The following is an 18720-nucleotide window of genomic DNA, read 5'->3' as shown; positions in this document are numbered from 1 at the left end:
GTTTGACATATGGTCATAAGTTGCACACTGTCCATTATGTTGTTAGCTTTTTAAATTTATTTATTTTTTTAGAGTTTTTTTTTGATGTGGACCATGTTTTAAAGTCTTTATTGAATTTGTTACAATACCGCTTCTGCTTTATGTTTTGGGTTTTTGGCCCCAAGGCATGTGGGATCTCAGCTCCCCGACCAGGGATCAAACCAGCACCCCCTGCGTTGGAAGGCGAAGTCTTAACCACTGGACCGCCAGGGAGGTCCCTAAATTTATTTTTTGACCCTTGGGATGGTTGTGGAATGAGACTGGTGTGTGAAATCTCCTCTTACTAGTGTATTTCTGTTTCTCCCTTCATCATGTGTGGTTTCTGCTTTGTGAAGAGGGCTGCTCCAGTCTTTTGCTGCTAGATACTCATAACTGTCACAGTGTCGTGAACTATGGCCTTCTGCATTATACTGTGCCCTTCTTTGCCTTGCTTAATACTGTGGAGTCTGAATTCTACTTTGTCATGTATCAAGATTGCAACTCTTGCTTTCTTTGGTCTTTACCTCTAAAATCGTTGCCATCCATTTGTTTTCATTTTCTGAATTGCTCAGTGTCTAAGTGTGAGTTTTGCGTATAGCAGAGAGTTGGTTTTGCTTTGTGAGCTACTTGAGAATCTTTTTCTTTTGCTCATTGGCTTCAGCCATCCAGGCTTACTGATGTATGACTCATGTGTTCAGCCTCAGATATGTCATATTTATTGCACGGTCCTTCCTTTTCTTTTTATGTTTTGAATTTTTTCTTGGTAGTTAGGGATGTTTATACTTTTGTTTTTGTGTTTACCTTTAATACCTTTATATAAGGCCCATATGTCACATAGGCTTCTTATATTTGGTTTTTTTTTCCAATTTTTTTAAACTGACATATAGTTGATTTACAATATTGTGTTTTAGGTATACAGCATATTGATTCAGTTTTATATATGTGTGTGTGTGTGTGTGTGTGTATGTATATATATACTTTTTCAGGTTATTTTCCCTTATAGGTTATTACAAAATATTGAGTATAGTTCCTTGTGCTATACAGTAAGTCCTTGTTAGTTATCTATTTTTTTGAATTTTATTTATTTTTTTATATAGCAGGTTCTTATTAGTCATCCATTTCATACACATCAGTGTACACATGTCCATCCCAATCTCCAAGTTCAGCACACGCCCCCACCCCCGCCCCACTGCTTTCCCCCATTGGTGTCCATATGTTTGTTCTCTACATCTGTATCTCTCTTTCTGCCCTGCAGACCAGTTCATTGGTACCATTTTTCTAGGTTCCACATATATGTGTTAATATGCCATATTTGTTTTTCTCTTTCTGACTTCACTCTGTATGACAGTCTCTAGATTCATCCACATCTCTACAAAGGACCCAATTTCATTCCTTTTTATGGCTGAGTAATATTCCATTGTATATATGTACCACATCTTTATCCACTCGTCTGTCAATGGGCATTTAGGTTGCTTCCGTGACCTGACTATTGTAAATAGTGCTGCAGTGAACATTGGGGTGCATGTGTCTTTTTGAATTGTGGTTTTCTCTGGGTATATGCCCAGTAGTGGGATTGCTGGGTCATATGGTAATTCTGTTTTTAGTTTTTGAAGGAACAACCATACTGTTCTCTGTAGTGGCTGTATCAATTTACATTCCCACCAACAGTGCAAGAGAATTCCCTTTTCTCCACACCCTCTCCAGCATTCGTTGTTTGTAGATTTTCTGATGATGCCCATTCTAACTGGTGTGAGGTGATACCTGATTGTAGTTTTGATTTGCATTTCTCTAATAATTACTGATTTTAAACAGCTTTTCATGTGTTCCTTGGCCATCTGTATGTCCTCTTTGGAGAAATGTCTATTTAGGTCTTCTGCCCATTTTTTGATTGGGTTGTTTGTTTTTTTTTAATATTGAGCTGCATGAGCTGTTTGTATATTTTGGAGATTAATCCCTTGATTTGTTTGCAAATATTTTTTCCCATTCTGAGGGTTGTCTTTTCGTCTTGTTTGTAGTTTCCTATGCTTTGCAAAAGCTTTGGAGTTTCATTAGATCCCATTTGTTTATTTAATTTAATTTATTTATTATTATTATTTTTTGCGGTATGCGGGCCTCTCACTGCTGTGGCCTCTCTCGTTGCGGAGCACAGGCTCCAGACGCGCAGGATCAGCGGCCATGGCTCACAGGCCCAGCCGCTTCGCGGCATGTGGGATCTTCCCAGACTGGGGCACGAACCCATGTCCCCTGCATCGGCAGGCGGACTCTCAACCACTGCACCACCAGGGAAGCCCCCATTTGTTTATTTTTGTTATTTCCATTACTCTAGGAGGTGGATCAAAAAAGATCTTGCTGTGATTTATGTCAAAGAGTGTTCTTCCTATGTTTTCCTCTAAGAGTTTTATAGTGTCCAGTCTTACATTTAGGTCTCTAATCCATTTTGAGTTTATTTTTGTGTATGGTGTTAGGGAGTGTTCTAATTTCATTCTTTTATATGTAGCTGTCCAGTTTTCCCAGCACCACTTACTGTCTTTTCTCCATTGTATATCCTTGCCTTCTTTGTCATAGATTAGTTGACCGTAGGTGCGTGGGTTTATCTCTGTGCTTTCTATCCTGTTCCATTGATCTATATTTCTGCTTTTGTGCCAGTACCATATTGTCTTGATTAATGTAGCTTTGTAGTATAGTCTCAAGTCAGGGATTCTGATTCCTCCAGCTCTGTTTTTTTTCCCTCAAGACTGCTTTGACTATTCGGGGTCTTTTGTGTCTCCATACAAATTTTAAGATTTTTTGTTCTAGTTCTGTAAAAAATTGCCAATGGTAATTTGATAGGGATTGCATTGAATCTGTAGATTGCTTTGGGTAGTATAGTCATTTTCACAATATTGATTCTTCCAATCCAAGAACATGGTATATCTCTCCATCCGTTGGTATCATCTTTAATTTCTTTCAACAGAGTCTTATAGTTTTCTGCATACAGGTCTTTTGTCTCCCTAGGTTGGTTTATTCCTAGGTATTTTACTCTTTGTTGCAGTGGTAAATGAGAGTGTTTCCTTAATTTCTTTCTGATCTTTCATTGTTAGTGTATAGGAATGCAAGAGATTTCTGTGCCTTAATTTTGTATCCTGCAACTTTACCAAATTCACTGATTAGCTCTAGTAGTTTTCTGGTGGCATCTTTAGGATTCTCTGCATATAGTATCATGTCATGTGCAGACAGTGCCAGTTTTACTTCTTTTCCAATTTGTATTCCTTTTATATCTTTTTCTTCTCTGATTGCTGTGGCTAGGACTTCCAAAACTGTTGAATAATAGTGATGAGAGTGGGCATCCTTGTCTTGTTCCTGATCTTAGAGGAAATGCTTTCAGTTTTTCACCATTGAGAATGATGTTCGCTGTGGGTTTGACATATATGGCCTTTATTATGTTGAGGTAGGTTCCCTCTATGCCCACTTTCTGGAGAGTTTTTATCATAAATGGGTGTTGAATTTTGTCAAAAGCTTTTTCTGCATCTGTTGAGATGATCATATGGTTTTTCTCCTTCAGTTTGTGAATATGGTGTATCACATTGATTGATATGCGTATATTGAAGAATCCTTGCATCCCTGGGATAAATCCCACTTGATCATGGTGTATGATCCTTTTAATTGTTGTTGGATTCTGTTTGCTAGTATTCTGTTGAGGATTTTTGCATCTAAATTCATCAGTGATATTGGTCTGTAATTTTCTTTTTTTGTAGTATCTTTCTCTGGTTTTGGTATCAGGCTGAAAGGGGCCTCATAGAATGAGTTTGGGAGTGTTCCTTCCTCTGCAATTTTTTGGAAGAGTTTGAGAAGGATGGGTGTTAGCGCTTCTTTAAATGTTTGATAGAATTCACCTGTGAAGCCATCTGGTCCTGGGCTTTTGTTTGTTGGAAGATTTTTTTTTTTTTTTTTTTGTGGTACGCGGGCCTCTCACTGTTGTGGTCTCTCCCGTTGCGGAGCACAGGCTCCAGACGTGCAGGCTCAGCGGCCGTGGCTCACGGGCCCAGCCGCTCTGCGGCACGTGGGATCTTCCCACACCGAGGCACAAACCCGTGTCCCCTGCATCGGCAGGTGGACTCTCAACCACTGCGCCACCAGGGAAGCCCGGCAGGTGGACTCTCAACCACTGCGCCACCAGGGAAGCCCTTGTTGGAAGATTTTTAATCTTCAATTAAATCTTCAGTTTCAATTTCATTGCTTGTGATTGGTCTGTTCATATTTTCTGTTTCTTCCTGATTCAGTCTTGGAGGTTATACCTTTGTAAGAATTTGTCCATTTCTTCCAGATTGTCCATTTTATTGGCATAGAGTTACTTGTAGTAGTCTCTTAGGATGCTTTGTATTTCTGCAGTGTCTGTTGTAACTTCTCCTTTTTCATTTCTAATTTTATTGATTTGAGTCCTCTCTGTCTTTTTCTTTTTTAAAAATTTTATTTATTATTTATTTTTGGCTGTGTTGGGTCTTCATTTCTGTGCGAGGGCTTTCTTGAGTTGCGGCAAGCGAGGGCCACTCTTCATCGCCATGCGCGGGCCTCTCACTATCGTGGCCTCTCTTGTTGTGGAGCACAGGCTCCGTAGTTGTGGCTCACGGGCCAAGTTGCTCCGCGGCATGTGGGATCTTCCCAGACCAGGGCTTGAACCCCTGTCCCCTGCATTGGCAGGCAGATTCTCAACCACTGCACCACCAGGGAAACCCTGTCTTTTTCTTGATGAGTCTGGCTAATGGTTTATCAACTTTGTTGATCTTCTCAAAGAACCAGCTTTTAGTTTTATTGACCTTTGCTGTTGTTTTCTTTGTTTCTATTTCATTTATTTCTGCTCTGATCTTTATGATTTCTTTCTTCTGCTAACTTTGGGTTTTGTTTGTTCTTCTTTCTCTAGTTTGTTTAGGTGTAAGGTTAGGTTGTTTATTTGAGATTTTTCTTGCTTCTTGAGGTAGGCTTGTATAGCTATAAACTTCCCTCTTTGAACTGCTTTTGCTGCATCCCATAGGTTTTGGACCGTCATGTTTTAATTACCATTTGTCTCTAGGTAATTTTTGATTTCCTCTTTGATTTCTTCAGTGATCTCTTGGTAATTTAGTAACGTACTGTTTAGCCTCCATGTGTTTGTGTTTTTTATGTTTTTTTCCCCCTGTAATTGATTTCTTAATCTCATAGTGTGGTGGTCAGAAAAGATGCTTGATATGATTTCAATTTTCTTAAAGTTACTGAGGCTTGATTTTGTGACCCAAGATGTGATCTGTCCTGGAGAATGTTCTGTGTGCACTTGAGAAGAAAGTGTAATCTGCTGTTTTTGGATGGAATGTCCTATAAATATCAATTAAATCTCTCTGGTCTTTTGTGTCATTTAAAGCTTGTGTGTCCTTATTAATTTTCCGTTTGGATGATCTGTCCATTGGTGTAAGTGAGGTGTTAAAGTCCCCCACTATTATTGTGTTACTGTCAGTTTCCTCTTTTATAGGTGTTAGCAATTGCCTTATGTATTGAGATGCTCCTATGTTGGGTGCATATATATTTATAATTGTTATATCTTCTTCTTGGATTGATCCCTTGATCATTATGTAGTGTCCTTCCTTGTCTCTTGTAACATTCTTTATTTTAAAGTCTATTTCATCTGATATGAGTGTTGCTACTCCAGCTTTCTTTTGATTTCCATTTGCATGGAATATCTTTTTCCATCCCCTCACTTGCAGTCTGTATGTGTCCCTAGGTCTGATGTGGGTCTCTTGTAGGCAGCATATGTACAGGTCTTATTTTTGTATGCATTCAGCCAGTCTGTGTCTTTTGGTTGGAGCATTTAATCTATTTACATTTAAGGTAATTATCGATATGTATGTTCCTATTACCATTTTCTTAATTGTTTTGGGTTTGTTGTTTTAGGTCTTTTCCTTCTCTTGTGTTTCCTGCCTAGAGAAGTTCCTTTAGCATTTGTTGTAAAGCTGGTTTGGTGGTGCTGAATTCTCTTAACTTTTGCTTGTCTGTAAAGGTTTTAATTTCTCCATCGAATCTGAATGAGATCCTTGCTGGGTAGAGTAATCTTGGTTGTAGGTTTTTCTCTTTCATCACTTTAAATATATCCTGCTACTCCCTTCTGGCTTGCAGAGTTTCTGCTGAAAGATCAGCTCTTAACCCTATGGGGATTCCCTTGTATGTTATTTGTTGCTTTTCCCTTGCTGCTTTTAATATTTTTTCTTTGTATTTAATTTTTGATAGTTTGATTAATATGTGTCTTGTTGTGTTTCTCCTTGGATTTATTCTGTATGGGATTCTGTGCTTCCTGGACTTGATTGACTGTTCCCTTTCCTATGTTAGGGAAGTTTTCAGCTATAATCTTTTCAAATATTTTCATAGACCCTTTCTTTTTGTCTTCTTCTTCTGGGACCCCTGTAATTCGAACGTTGTTGTGTTTAATGTTGTCCCAGAGGTCTCTCAGACTGTCCTCAATTCTTTTCCTTCTCTTTTCTTTATTCTGCTCTGCGGTAGTTATTTCCACTGTTTCATCTTCCAAGTCACTTACCCGTTCTTCTACCTCAGTTATTCTGCTATTGTTTCCTTCTAGAGAATTTTTAATTTCACTTATTTTGTTGTTCATCATTGTTTGCTCTTTAATTCTTCTGTATCCTTGCTAAACGTTTCTTGTATTTTCTCCATCCTGTTTTCAAGATTTTGGATCATCTTTACTGTCACTACTCTGAATTCTTTTTCAGGTAGAGTGCGTATTTCCTCTTCATTTGTTTGGTCAGGTGGGTTTTTTTCTTGCTCATTCATCTGCTGTGTGTTTTTCTGTCTTCTCATTTTGCTTACCTTACTGTGTTTGGGGTCTCCTTTTTGCAGGCTGCAGGTTCGTAGTTCCCATTGTTTTTGGTGACTACCCCCAGTGGGTGAGGTTGGTTCAGTGGGTTGTGTAGGCTTCCTGGTGGAGGGGACTAGCGCCTGTGTTCTGGTGGATGAGGCTGGATCTTGTCTTCCTCGTGGGCAGGGCTGCATCCGGTGGTGTTTTGGGGGGGGGTATGTGAACTTAGTATGATTTTTGGCAGCCTCTCTGCTAATGGGTGGGGTTGTGTTCCTGTCTTGCTAGTTGTTTGGCATGGGGTGTCCAGCACTGGAGCTTGCTGGCCGTTGGGTGGAGCTGGGTCTTAGCGTTGAGATGGAGATCTCTGGGAGAGCCCTCGCCAATTGACATTACCTGGGGCTGGGAGGTCTCTGGTGGTCCAGTGTCCTGAGCTCGGCTCTTCCACCTCAGAGGCTCGGGCCTGACATCAGGCCAGAGTACCAAGACCCTGTCAGCCACATGGTTCAGACGAAAAGGGAGAAAAAAGGAAAGAAAAAAAAGTTTAAAAATTATTAGAATAAAAAAATAATAAAAGAAAAAAAAGAGAGCAACCAAACCAGTAAACAAACCCACCAATGATAACAAGTGCTAAAAACTAAACTAAGATCAACATGAAAATCAAACAAATCAGTCGCAGAGAACAAACCCCAAGTCTACAGTTTCTCCCAAGTCCACTGCCTCAGTTTTGGGACGATTCGTTGTCTATTCAGGTATTCCACAGATGCAGGTACATCAAGTTGATTGTGGGGATTGAATCCACTGCTCCTGAGGCTGCTGGGAGAGATTTCCCTTTCTCTTCTTCGTTTGAACAGCTCCTGGGGTTCAGCTTTGGTTTTGGCCCCTCCTCTGCATGTAGGTTGCCCTCAGGCATCTGTTCCCGCCCAGACAGGAGGGGGTTAAAGCAGTGGCTCATTAGGGGACTATTGCTCACTCAGGCCAGGGGGAAGTGAGGGGTAAGGTAGTCATAATTATAACGCAGGGCGAGCCTGCAGCGGCAGAGGCAGCTGTGATGTGGCAACAGCCTGGGGCATGCCGTGTGTTCTCCCGGGGAAGTTGTCCCTGGATCACGGGACCCTGGCAGTGACGGGCTGCATAGACTCCCGGGGCAGGGGGTTGGGGGGTGGATAGTGACCTGCGCTTTTCACGCTGGTTTTTTGGTGGCAGCAGCAGCAGCGTTAGCGTTTCATGCCTGTTTCTGGGGTCCAAGCTGATAGCCGCGGCTCATGCCCATCTCTGGAGCTTGCTTAGGCGGTGCTCTGCCTTCTGTGGGTAGGCAGGGAAGGAATCCCCTCTCTTGCACACCCCGAAACAGTGGTCTCTTGCCTCTTAGGCAGGTCCAGACTTTTTCGCAGACTCCCTCCTGGCTAGCTGTGATACACTAGCCCTCTCAGGCTGTGTTCACGCAGCCAACCCCAGTCCTCTCCCTGGGATCTGACCTCCGAAGCTCGAGCCTCATCTCCCAGCCCCCATCTGCCCCTGAGCCGGTGAGCAGACAAGCCTCTCGGGCTGCTGAGTGCTGGTCGGCACGGATGCTCTGTGCAGGGATCTCTGTGCTTTGCCCTCTGCACCCTGTTGCTGCGCTCTTCTCCGTGGCTCCGAAGCTTCCCCCGCCACTCCCCGTCTCCGCCAGTGAGGCGTCTTCCTAGCGTGTGGAAACATTTCCTTCTTCACAGCTCCCTCCTAGAGGTGCAGGTCCCGTCCCTATTGTTTCTTCTGTCTCTGTTTTTTCTTTTTTCTTTTGCCCTACCCAGGTACATGGGGATTTTCTTGCCTTTTGGGACGTCTGAGGTCTTCTGCCAGGGTTCAGTAGGTATTCTGTAAGAGTTGTTCCACATGTAGATGTATTTTTGATGTGGAAGGAAGGTGATCTGCATGTCTTACTCCTCTGCCATCTTGAAGGTCCCCAACAATTGATTTTTGTTTATTGATCTTATATTCTGCAACTTTGTTGAACTCATTTATTAGTTCTAGGAGGATTCCTTAGGGTTTCTGTATATAAGATCATGTCATCTATTGAATAAAGATAGTTTTATTTCTTCTTTTCCAATCTGGATGCCTTGTATTTCTTTTTCTTGCCTAACTGCCCTGGCTAGAACCTCCAGTACATTGTTGAAAAGAAGTGTCAAGTGTGGATGCCCTTGTCTTGTTACTGATCATAGGGGGAAAACATCCATCTTTCTCTGTTAGGTTATCATGTTTGCTGAGGGCTTTTTGTAGATGACCTTCATCAGGTTGAGAAAGTTCACTTCTATTTCTAGTTTGTTGAGTGTTCTTTTTTTTTAATTAATTAATTACTTTATTTATTTATTTTTGGCTGCGTTGGGTCTTTGTTACTGTGCATGGGCTCTCTCTAGTTGCAGTGAGCGGGGGCTATTCTTTGTTGCAGTGCGCGGGCTTCTCATTGTGGTAGCTTTTCTTGTTGTGGAGCGTGGGCTCTGGGTGCGCAGGCTTCAGTAGTTGTGGCTCATGGGCTCTAGAGTGCAGGCTCAGTAGTTGTGGCACACGGGCTTAGTTCCTCTGCAGCATGTGGGGTCTTCCTGGACCAGGGCTCAAACCCGTGTCCCCTGCATTGACAGGCGGATTCTTAACCACTGTGCCACCAGGGAAGTCCTGCTGAGTGTTTTTTAAATGAAAGTGTGTTAGATTTTATTAGATGATTTTTGTCTATTGAGATAATCATGTGATTTTTGTCTTTGTTGATTTTTTAGATGTTAAATCAACTTTGCATCCCTCGGATAAATCCCACTTGGTCATGGTGTATGCTTCTTTTTATACGTTGCTGGATTTGGTTTACTTAGTATTTTGTTGAGGATTTTTACATTCATATTCTTAAGGTATTGGTCTGTAGTTTTCCTATGTCTGTCTGGTTTTGGTATCAGGGTAATACTGGCCTCATAAAATGAGTTGGGAAATGTTCTGTTTTTTTGGAAGAGTTTGTGAAGAATTGGTATTACTTCTTTGAATGTTTTTTTGGAATTCAGCTGTGAAGCCATTGGGGTCTGGGCTTTCTTTATGGGTAGTTTTAAAATTACTAATTCAATCTTGTTGTTTGTTATAGATCTATTCAGATTGTCTGTTTTTTCTTGGGTCAGTTTCAGTAGTTTGTGTCTTTTTAGGACTAGTAGTAATGTCTTCTCTTTCATTTCTCATTGTAGTATATGGACTCGCTTTTTTTCTTTTGGTCAGACTAGGTAGATTTGTCAATTTGTTGATCTTTTCAAAGAGCTAGGTTTTTGTTATTCTGTTGTTTTTCTTTTTCTATTTCATTGATTTCCACTCTAATCTTTATTTTTTTCTTGGAACAGTCAAGAAACAACAATCCATGCTGTGCCTGGGAACAGTAACTGCAAAGAAAGAGGAGGGGGTGAGAGGGGTAAACTAGTAACTGCAGCTCTGTGGCTCTTTGTCCCCTCTTTGTTCTTGTCACGGTCTTACTGCTGAACTGAAGGGGCTGATTCCCTTGCTTCTTGTCTGTCTCTCTAGCTAGAATGTAAGCTCCAAAGAGTGGGGCCCTTGTCTGTCTTTCTGCTGTGCCTGCCTGCTGGAGGAGGGCCTGGCACAGGGGAGGGGCTCAAGGGTTTGTGGAGGAATGAAAGTTCTGACTTCGCACAACTTAAATATGTTGCTAACAGCAGGGAGGCGAGAGGACAGTTTGAGATCTTGGTCTATAAACATGCTTTCTAATAATAGTTTGGATTCCTTGGAGTTGAAGTTTTGTTTGTAGTAGTTTTTCTAAATGTTTTGTATTTTGAGGTTCTGGATTACAGTAACTGAATTTCAAAGAAGACTTTTTCAGATAGTCAGTTTTTATGGGAGAAAGTAGTCAAGAGGCTTGGGGTCCCTTGGGTGATCCTGGGGCTTTGGACAGTGTCTCACGTCCTGGGGCCTCTGTGTTTTCTTATGTAAAAGAAGGAAAATTATACTCGATGACCTAGATGTAAGAACCTTTCAGGGTCAGAAGCCATAATATGAGGATTCTGGAAGAACAGTGGCTACTTAGCCTTGATTAATACTTGTGCACCTCACATTTTAACAGGACCAAGACCTGGTTGGGCACCCCATTTGTGTCAGAGCGGAGCAGTGTGTTGGTGTTTTTGCCAGGTGAGTGTCATTCTTCCGTGATCTAGAATCTGCGCTGGATGGAGACTAGTTTGTGTCTCGCACATATTGTGAAAAATGGTATTTGTAGTGTGGGTTTATTCTTTTTAGACTCTGGGAATGTGAATAAATGTGATTTTCGGTTTGACTTCTTACTATAACCTTTGTGTTGCTAAAAACGTTGATAATGAACAGGTGAACTTTTTGAGGGCAGTCTGACCCCCTTCAGAAAAAATTGGCTATGTTAAATTTGCTGTTTCATACATATGGTTGTAAATGTGAAGTAATTGTCATCTATCTGTATTTAAAGCTTATTTAATAACAATACCATTATTGTAATACCATGAAAATCATCAGGGTAGCCCTTGAGTTCCTTTTTCTTCAGTATTTGACAAAATAATCTCTTAAGATACTTAAAGATTAATTTTTGTTAAATTGTACTTTTTCAAAATGATGATTTTGATTTTTTAATCAAGTGGTATAGCTGAGGAAACCTTATGACAGTAATTCGTGTATTCTTTGCTGTTGCAAGGTAATATGTAGAACATGAGTATTTGTGCTACTTGTGGTGGAGAACAAAAAGCATGAATAAAGTAACATTTTACTTTGGAATGCAGCGTGGGAGTTTAGAACTTTGATCATGTTTTGCTTAGGTTGATACGGATTAGCTTTATATCCAGGAAACAAGCATTAGCTGACAGTGGTATGGAGTTGCATTTGTCCCAATAAATATTTGTCAGTGATTGCTGTGTGCATAATATTGTATCAAGGAAGAAATGACCAAAGTAGAGTCAGGGCAGTACTATCTTAAGAACACCTGATGTGAAAGAAATGCTTTCTAACTGCTAAACATTGCCTGAATAAAACATGTATAAATGATACTTTACAGTTTAGTTTGTTGTTTTTCTTTTATGTGTTTATGTGAGTTCATTTGACAGTACATTTATTTCATTAATTGATCTTTGGGGAGTGGTTCTGTGTTAGTATTTTTAGGGCTACTGTAACAAAGTGCTATAAACCAGAAAGCTTAGAACAAGAGAAGTTTATTCTTTCACTCTGCTGGAGACTAGAAGTTCAAAATCAAGGTGTCAGCAGGGCCCTGCTCCCTCTGAGGCTCTGGGTAGTATCCTTCCTTGACTCTTCCCAGCTTCTCTTGGCCGTCAGTCTTTGGCCCTCCTTGGCTTGTGGCTGCAATACTTCTATCTCTGCCTTGATCGTTACGTGGCGTTTTCTGTGCAGGTGTCTTCTTATGAGGACACCAGTCCTATTGGAATAAAGGCCTATTTTTCTCCACTGTGACCTCATCTTAACTAATTATATCTGCAATCATGCTTTACTTACAAATATGAACCTTATGAAAAAAATTTAAAACATCTCTGTGACAAAGACTTTTTAAATATTAATTTTTGGTTGTAAAATTTTGCATAATCAAAGTAGGACATTTGGAAAACCAGTGGCGGGAAGAGAGGAATGTAAAATTACTCATCTCCTATGGCCAGCACTCACAGGCCATTGCTGTGGAAAGGAAAACATAGAAAAAATATGGTTTTTCTCATATTTTTGAGTTAGTGGTAGTCAGTGTCATTATGCATTTTTCACTTGTAATTTTGATATATTTAGGTGAAGAGGATAAAAAAGTCAGATAAAATGAATTGGTAGAGCCATATTTCTAAAAGATGTCATCTTAATTTAAAGGTTGTTTTCTAGAAATAAATACAAATCTTTTTTTCCCCCTCCACTTTTTTTCTTCCCTAGGTCTGGGTGAAATAAACTATATGCATGAACTTCTCACAAACATGGTTCATAAAAGGTGTGTTTAAAATGATACTGTTGTATTTTTACTTGTAAAGCATTGTATTGTTTCTAGCTTAAATAATTTTAATGATCTCAATGAGTAGTTATTCATTTTCATATATATCTAGTCTTTATGGATATTTTATTTCATTTACTTCTTTCTTAGGTTGCAGGTCTATCCACTCCATTCAAGTGTGACTTTGGAAGAACAGAACAATGTGTTTTTAAGTCCAGTGCCTGGGTACAGAAAGGTAGGACAGCTGGGAGACCGGTTCTGAGCACTTAGGTACATTTTCCTTAGAGACTCTGCTCACGAGAAGTGCTGACATTCCAGCTGTTTGTACGATATGTTCTGTAGCTGGTGCTTAGTCACCTAAACAAGCACTTGCCTGATGAGTATGTTATTTCATTTTGTCTGTATTTTATAAGTCAGTTTGCTAAGGTTTTTTAGTTCCTCAGTCTCAGGACCTTGTTTCTAGTGGATTTCAGTGCCTCTTACCCCCAGCAGTTCTCAAACTGTGGGACTGTTCTCTTGTCCCTGGCACTGCGCTGGAGGTTTTGGTTAGAACCCACATTCTTAGTCCTGGTTTAAGAGTATTTCTTTAATTTTCTTTTTTATGTGTGAATGATGGGATTGTCTTATCACAACCCTTCTAGTGCTGCTTGAGATCATCAGGGACTCCAGACATGCAGCCCAGTCCCCTTGATTCCAGTGAGAAGGTTCTGCATCTCTCGGGGCAGCCTAGACCTTGCATGGCAACTCAGGGCTCTTATGTACTACAGACCTTCCTGGGAACTTTAGCCTGGTTGTGCTCTGTGCCCCTGGGTAATTCCAAGACCCCCTGAAGCTATCATATCTGAGGTCAGGGAGAGCTGTCTTTGCCCTGTTTCTTGCCTGCTGCTTTTATGAACCTTCTGTGTTGCCTGGGCCTGGTTTTCTGTACATCAGGGGCTTCCACTGGACCCCTGGAATGAGTCCACCAGGAAAAGGCTGTACCTTAACATTGAGGTGTAGGGGTTAAGAGTATGCGTGGGGAGTTGGACAGATGACATGGGTCTCTGTCCCCTGTAGGTGTGTGCCTCTGAGCACATCGCTTCTCAGACTTAATTTTACTGTTGGAAAGTAGAGTCGATAACACTTACCTTGCAGAGCTGTTAGGAAGGTTAATTAAAATAATATATGTCCGACCTTAAATTGTGGTAATGCTGCAGTGCCTGACACGAAGTAGGTGTCCAGTGATTGGATGCTGGCGCTACAGGTAATAGCTAATGTTTATTGAGCACTTGGTTCACGCCTGGAGCAGTTCTAAGCATTTCACGTCTATTAACTCAAGTAATAGGGAAGATATTATTGTTATCTCCATTCTATAGATGAGAAAACTGAGGTTACGTAGTCCAGGGTCCAGCGCTGGGGTCGAGCAGAGCTGGGATTCAGAGCAGGTTTGGCTGCTGAGTCCGTGCTGCACTGACTCCTCCTCGTGCCCCGCCCCCAGGACCCTTGACTAACTGTGACTTCTGTATGAAATAGAAAAAATGGCTAATTTCAAAATTTGAGCCCAGTACCTAATGCTTTCCTGTATACAGTGAGCGTGTCAGATCCTTTTTGATGTTTGATAGGTCATTCTGTCTACCAACATTGCGGAGAGTTCTGTCACGGTTCCAGACGTCAAATATGGTGAGATCCTGCTGTTCTCCTCACAAAGTAAACCGTAGTATTTGTAGCCTGTGTCCCCCTCAGGAATTGTGCTTCCCCGTCTCTTCCCCTGTTCTGGAGGAGAGAATGTAGGAAAGTGGGTTCCGAAGTTCCTCCTGTACGTCTCTCTCCCCGACCCTCCTCTGAGCTCACGTGTCTGTTCAGCCGGGCAACCTCTGCGGCGCAGCTACTAACACACACAGGAAGCGATCGGGGGCGTCCCCGGGGCACTGTGGGCAGTAGGAGAGCTTTGGGGCTGCCCCTGCTGGACATAGTGACTGGAGGGAGGGGCCCGAGCCCGCCCCGTTGCTGCAGGTCGTTAAGAAAGACACCATGTCAGCGCGGGGTGAGGCCACTCATAGTCTGGCCTCCCACGTGTGTGTCCTTGATGACGCTGTGAGGTTGCGTTAATTCGTGTTCGGGAACCTGACGCTTGCCGGGCGCTGTTCTCGGTTGTGGGCAGGCGGACGGGGCGAGTGAGGGGGCGAGTGAGGCGTGTTGTCTTCCGGTGGGAGAGCCAGGCAGTTAGCAGGGGAAGAAATAGGTGCAATTTCAGGTCGAGGTAGATGTTATGTAGGGAAATAAATCAGAGAAAGCGGTTACAGTTAATTGGGTAAATGACCTTTTAGATGGGGTGATGTGGGAACACCTCTGTGAGGACGTGATAGCTGAGGAAGGCGTGACTTGGGTGAGGAGTGAGCGTGGAAAGAGGCGGGACAGCGTGGGGAGCAGCTGCGAGGAGCAGCAAGGTGGCCAGTGTGGCTAGGACAGGTCAGCCGGCGCCACGGCAGCCCTCCGTCTGGGCCAGCGGCCGTCCAGGTGCTGCGGGGACCGTGCACAAACAGGCGAGGCTCTGTTCTCCTGACACATGGGGGGCGGGTGTTGACACGCAGGCAATCAGTTAGACAAACAGCCACGTGCCGCCAGGTAGACTGCCGCATGTCCAGAGGAAGAGGTGGAGGAGCGGGGCAGGGGTCAGGGAGGGGCAGCCGGAGCTGCGGGGGCAGCGGCCAGTGGGGGCATCTGTGGGAAGGGCGTTTCTGTAGAAGGGACAGGAGGCGCCAAGTCCCTGAAGGAGCGCAGGACAGCCGGGAGGCCGGGCGAGCTGGACGGGGCGAGGTCAGGGGGGTCACGGGCACCAGGGCACCAGGCGCGGAGGCCACCAGGGCATCGGAGACTCCAGCTTTTCCCGAGGGAGCCGGGGACGTCAGCGACTTGTGAGGGAGGAACGACGGCACGTCAGGTCCGCTCAACAGCCTGTGGGGGACATGGTGGGGGAGACGGAGATGAGGCCGAGGAGAGGGCCGGTGGGCGTCGGGTGCCTTAGGAGGGGAGCCCGGGGGGCAGAGGCGGAGGCGGCCATTCCTGGGTGGAGCCTGCAGGGATTTGACTTGCTGAGGGGTCGGGTGCAGCGGTTTCATGGCTCGTGGTGACTCCCCGCCATGCGCCCCATCCCCGGGAGTCAGCGGAGACTGGCCCGGGCTGTTGAGACGGCGGCGGATGTCCTGGTGGCGGCCTTGAGGAGGTTAGGGCGAGGGCTCCGCGCCGCCCAGGGAGCATGAGCGGGCGGTTCAAGGGGGGAGCCTGTGGAGGCGCGGCCGGCTTGGAGGGGTCACGGAGGGTCGGCGCCGAGGCACTGGGGGTCGTGAAGCCAGACGGCGCTCCTGAGGTGGTGTCTGTGACGGGCGGGCGGAGAGCCGGGGCAGCGGCCGGAGCGCTGGCGGGCCGGGAGAACGTGTGTGCCAGGCGGCGCGGGGCCCAGAGGTGCAGAGGACGCGTGGGAGCCGGCTGTGGGGGCGGGGCGAGGCACCTGGTGGGCGGCTTGGCTCCCATCCTGGGGAGGAGGCCGATGTGGGCGGAGGGGTGCTGCCGAGGGGGTGCAGGGTCCTCTGATGGCCTCTGCGTTCCCCGTGAGCCAGAGGCCAGGCCTCAGCTGAAAGCCAGCGGGACAGGAAGTGCCGGAGGTGTGAGGAGGCTGGATGGACGGGGCAGCCTGAGTCCCGAGGGCCGCTGGCGACCGGGAGCTTAAAGGGCACCGTCAGCCTACAGCCCGTTTTGTTTCTCCCCTCTCCCGCTACTTGGGCTGCGCGGTGTAGGTGGAGAGCTGTGATCAGGAGGCCTGGGGTCGAGTCAGCTGAGCAGAGCAGGGTGACAGGAGGCCAGGGGTCAAGGCAGATGTGTGGAGTGGTCACAGTGGGGGCTGGGAGCCCGTGGCTTGGTCAGGAGGGAAGGAAGGTCATTAGGCGGAGGGGGGGACAGTTAGCAGCAGGCCCTGATGTGCACAGATGGCAGGTCCGTTTGTAGGGATTAAGGGTAGGGTTACAGGACGGGGGTGGGGGGGTGGGAGGGGAGGAAAGCGGTCTGGTGCCAGGGAAAGATGCTTGCGATTGAGATTGCGGGGGGGTCAGGTAGGGTGGTGGGAAGGAGATGCTGAGACAGGTGGGAGATGGGGTCTCGAAACCGAGGGCCTCGGCGCTGCCAGCACCGTTTTTATGGGAATGGAGATCCCCAAACGCTATGGCGGGAGGAGTGTTCAAGAGCCCTGGGGAGCCAGCAAGGAGGGCTGGTGGTGGTAGCGCAGTCAGTGAGCAGGAGGTTGCTGAGGAGGGAAGCGGCGCTGAGGAGCAGGCCGAGGCCGAGGCGGGCCGGGACAGGAGCCAGCACCGCCCCGCCAGCTGCCTGCTCTCCTTCCAGGGGCTGGGAGCGCGACACTGCAGCACAGAGATGCTGAGAGCGGCTGTCCACCCACCCCCCCGCCCCGCCAGCGCGCACACGGGATTGGGACCTGGCAGTCCCCCACTTTACCTGTGCTCCTGCGCCGCCCGCGTAGGCTCGTATTATGACGTGTGGGCTCTTACAGGGCATGTGTTCTTTCTGCCCAGACTCCCAGGACGTAGAAGAAAGAATGGGACCCCGGCCTCCCCGTCCTAGGCAGTCGGGAATGGCCGGTGCATTTCCAGAGGCTTCTGTGTGTACACTAATTGTAAAGGCTGTGTGTTTCATAAATTGTCTTATCGCTACGCATTGTGATTGTTACACAATTATTTTTTGCTAGCCTGGTATTTACATTCTCTTTTTTAAATGACAGTTATAGATTTTTGTTTGACTAGAACTCTGGTTTGTGATGAAGATACGAATTACCAGAGCCTGCGATTGAGTTGGGCCTCTAAAACCAGTTGTGATCAGAGAAAAGGTAAGGCATTTGTGTTCCAGCACAATAATAGGAGTTGGTGGCGCATTCGAGTGTCTTCTTGAATTTTTTGCTTTTTGTACCTTTAGTCATACTCAGAGATTTCCTTTATTGGAACTGGTTTTAAGTTCTAAGCAACAGCATTTCATACTGTCAGGCTCTCTGGTCAAATCCACGATCCTCCTCGTGTCCATTGAAGTAGGTAAGAGCCTTTGCACATACTGGATGAGAGTCCTGTCATCTTTCACAGTGACTAGTTACGGAAGCCGTGTGGGTCCCTTGCTAATTGCTGCTAGTCCTTCCTGTGACTTCTCTCCAGGTTGTCCTCCTTCCGGGATGATCTTTCCTGAGCTGAGCCGGCTCCACGGAGGGGCATACTTTTCTGCGAGTGCACACGGTGTATTGCTGGGGAGACGAGGATGTGGAGTCGTTTGTCGGGGCCAGGATGTCGGGGGGTGGGGGGGGCTTTGGCCACAGTGGCCGTGCAGTTGCCTGCGGGGAGTGGCCCCAGGGCACAGCCTTCTCGCCATGGACTGAGACGTAGCTTGTGCTTTATGAGAGAGCCTTCAGGGAGGACAGCTGAAGGACTGCTCCAAGAATACCTGTTGGGTTGGGTCATAAAGCTACCACATCAAAAAACAGAATAGAGGCCACATTTACTGAATGCTCGCCACAGGCCAGGCACGAGTCTAAGTGTTTTCCGTGTACTTACGCATTTACCCCTCATTCCCCCAGTGAGATAGCGCGCTGTTAACACCCCGACTTCTCAGTGATGCAGCCGACACACAGAAGGAGTAGCCTGCTCGGGTTACCCTGGGAAGTGCTGGGACCGAGACTAGGACCCGGACGTACGGCTACAGCCCACAACTTTAACCATGTTGTCGTGTTACCTCTCTTGAAATGACTTGCCTGGAGAGGGATTAAGAGAATGATTAAGGGACTTCCCTGGTGGCGCAGTGGTTAAGAATCCGCCTGCCAGTGCAAGGGACATGGGTTTGAGCCCTGACCCCACAGGCCACGGAGCAACTAAACTCACGCGCCACAACTACTGAGCCTGCGCTCTAGAGCCCGTGAGCC

At 45.5% G+C, this 18720-nt stretch overlaps 1 protein-coding gene across 1 annotated transcript in view; it reads left to right on the top strand.

The window, feature by feature from the left end:
* The window catches only part of TDRD9 (tudor domain containing 9), a 107167-nt gene that overhangs the window by 45613 nt on the left and 42834 nt on the right, over positions 1 to 18720 (top strand). The window contains 5 exon segments of the mRNA XM_065871485.1: positions 10905 to 10969; positions 12722 to 12776; positions 12927 to 13011; positions 14378 to 14435; positions 17542 to 17646. Of these exon segments, the coding sequence (XP_065727557.1) occupies positions 10905 to 10969; positions 12722 to 12776; positions 12927 to 13011; positions 14378 to 14435; positions 17542 to 17646 (368 nt within the window).

This window comes from Phocoena phocoena, chromosome 2, assembly GCF_963924675.1.
Source record: "Phocoena phocoena chromosome 2, mPhoPho1.1, whole genome shotgun sequence".
Lineage (NCBI taxonomy): Eukaryota > Metazoa > Chordata > Mammalia > Artiodactyla > Phocoenidae > Phocoena > Phocoena phocoena.
Note: the sequence above shows the minus strand (reverse complement) of the source record. Positions and strands in the feature narration are given on the sequence as shown.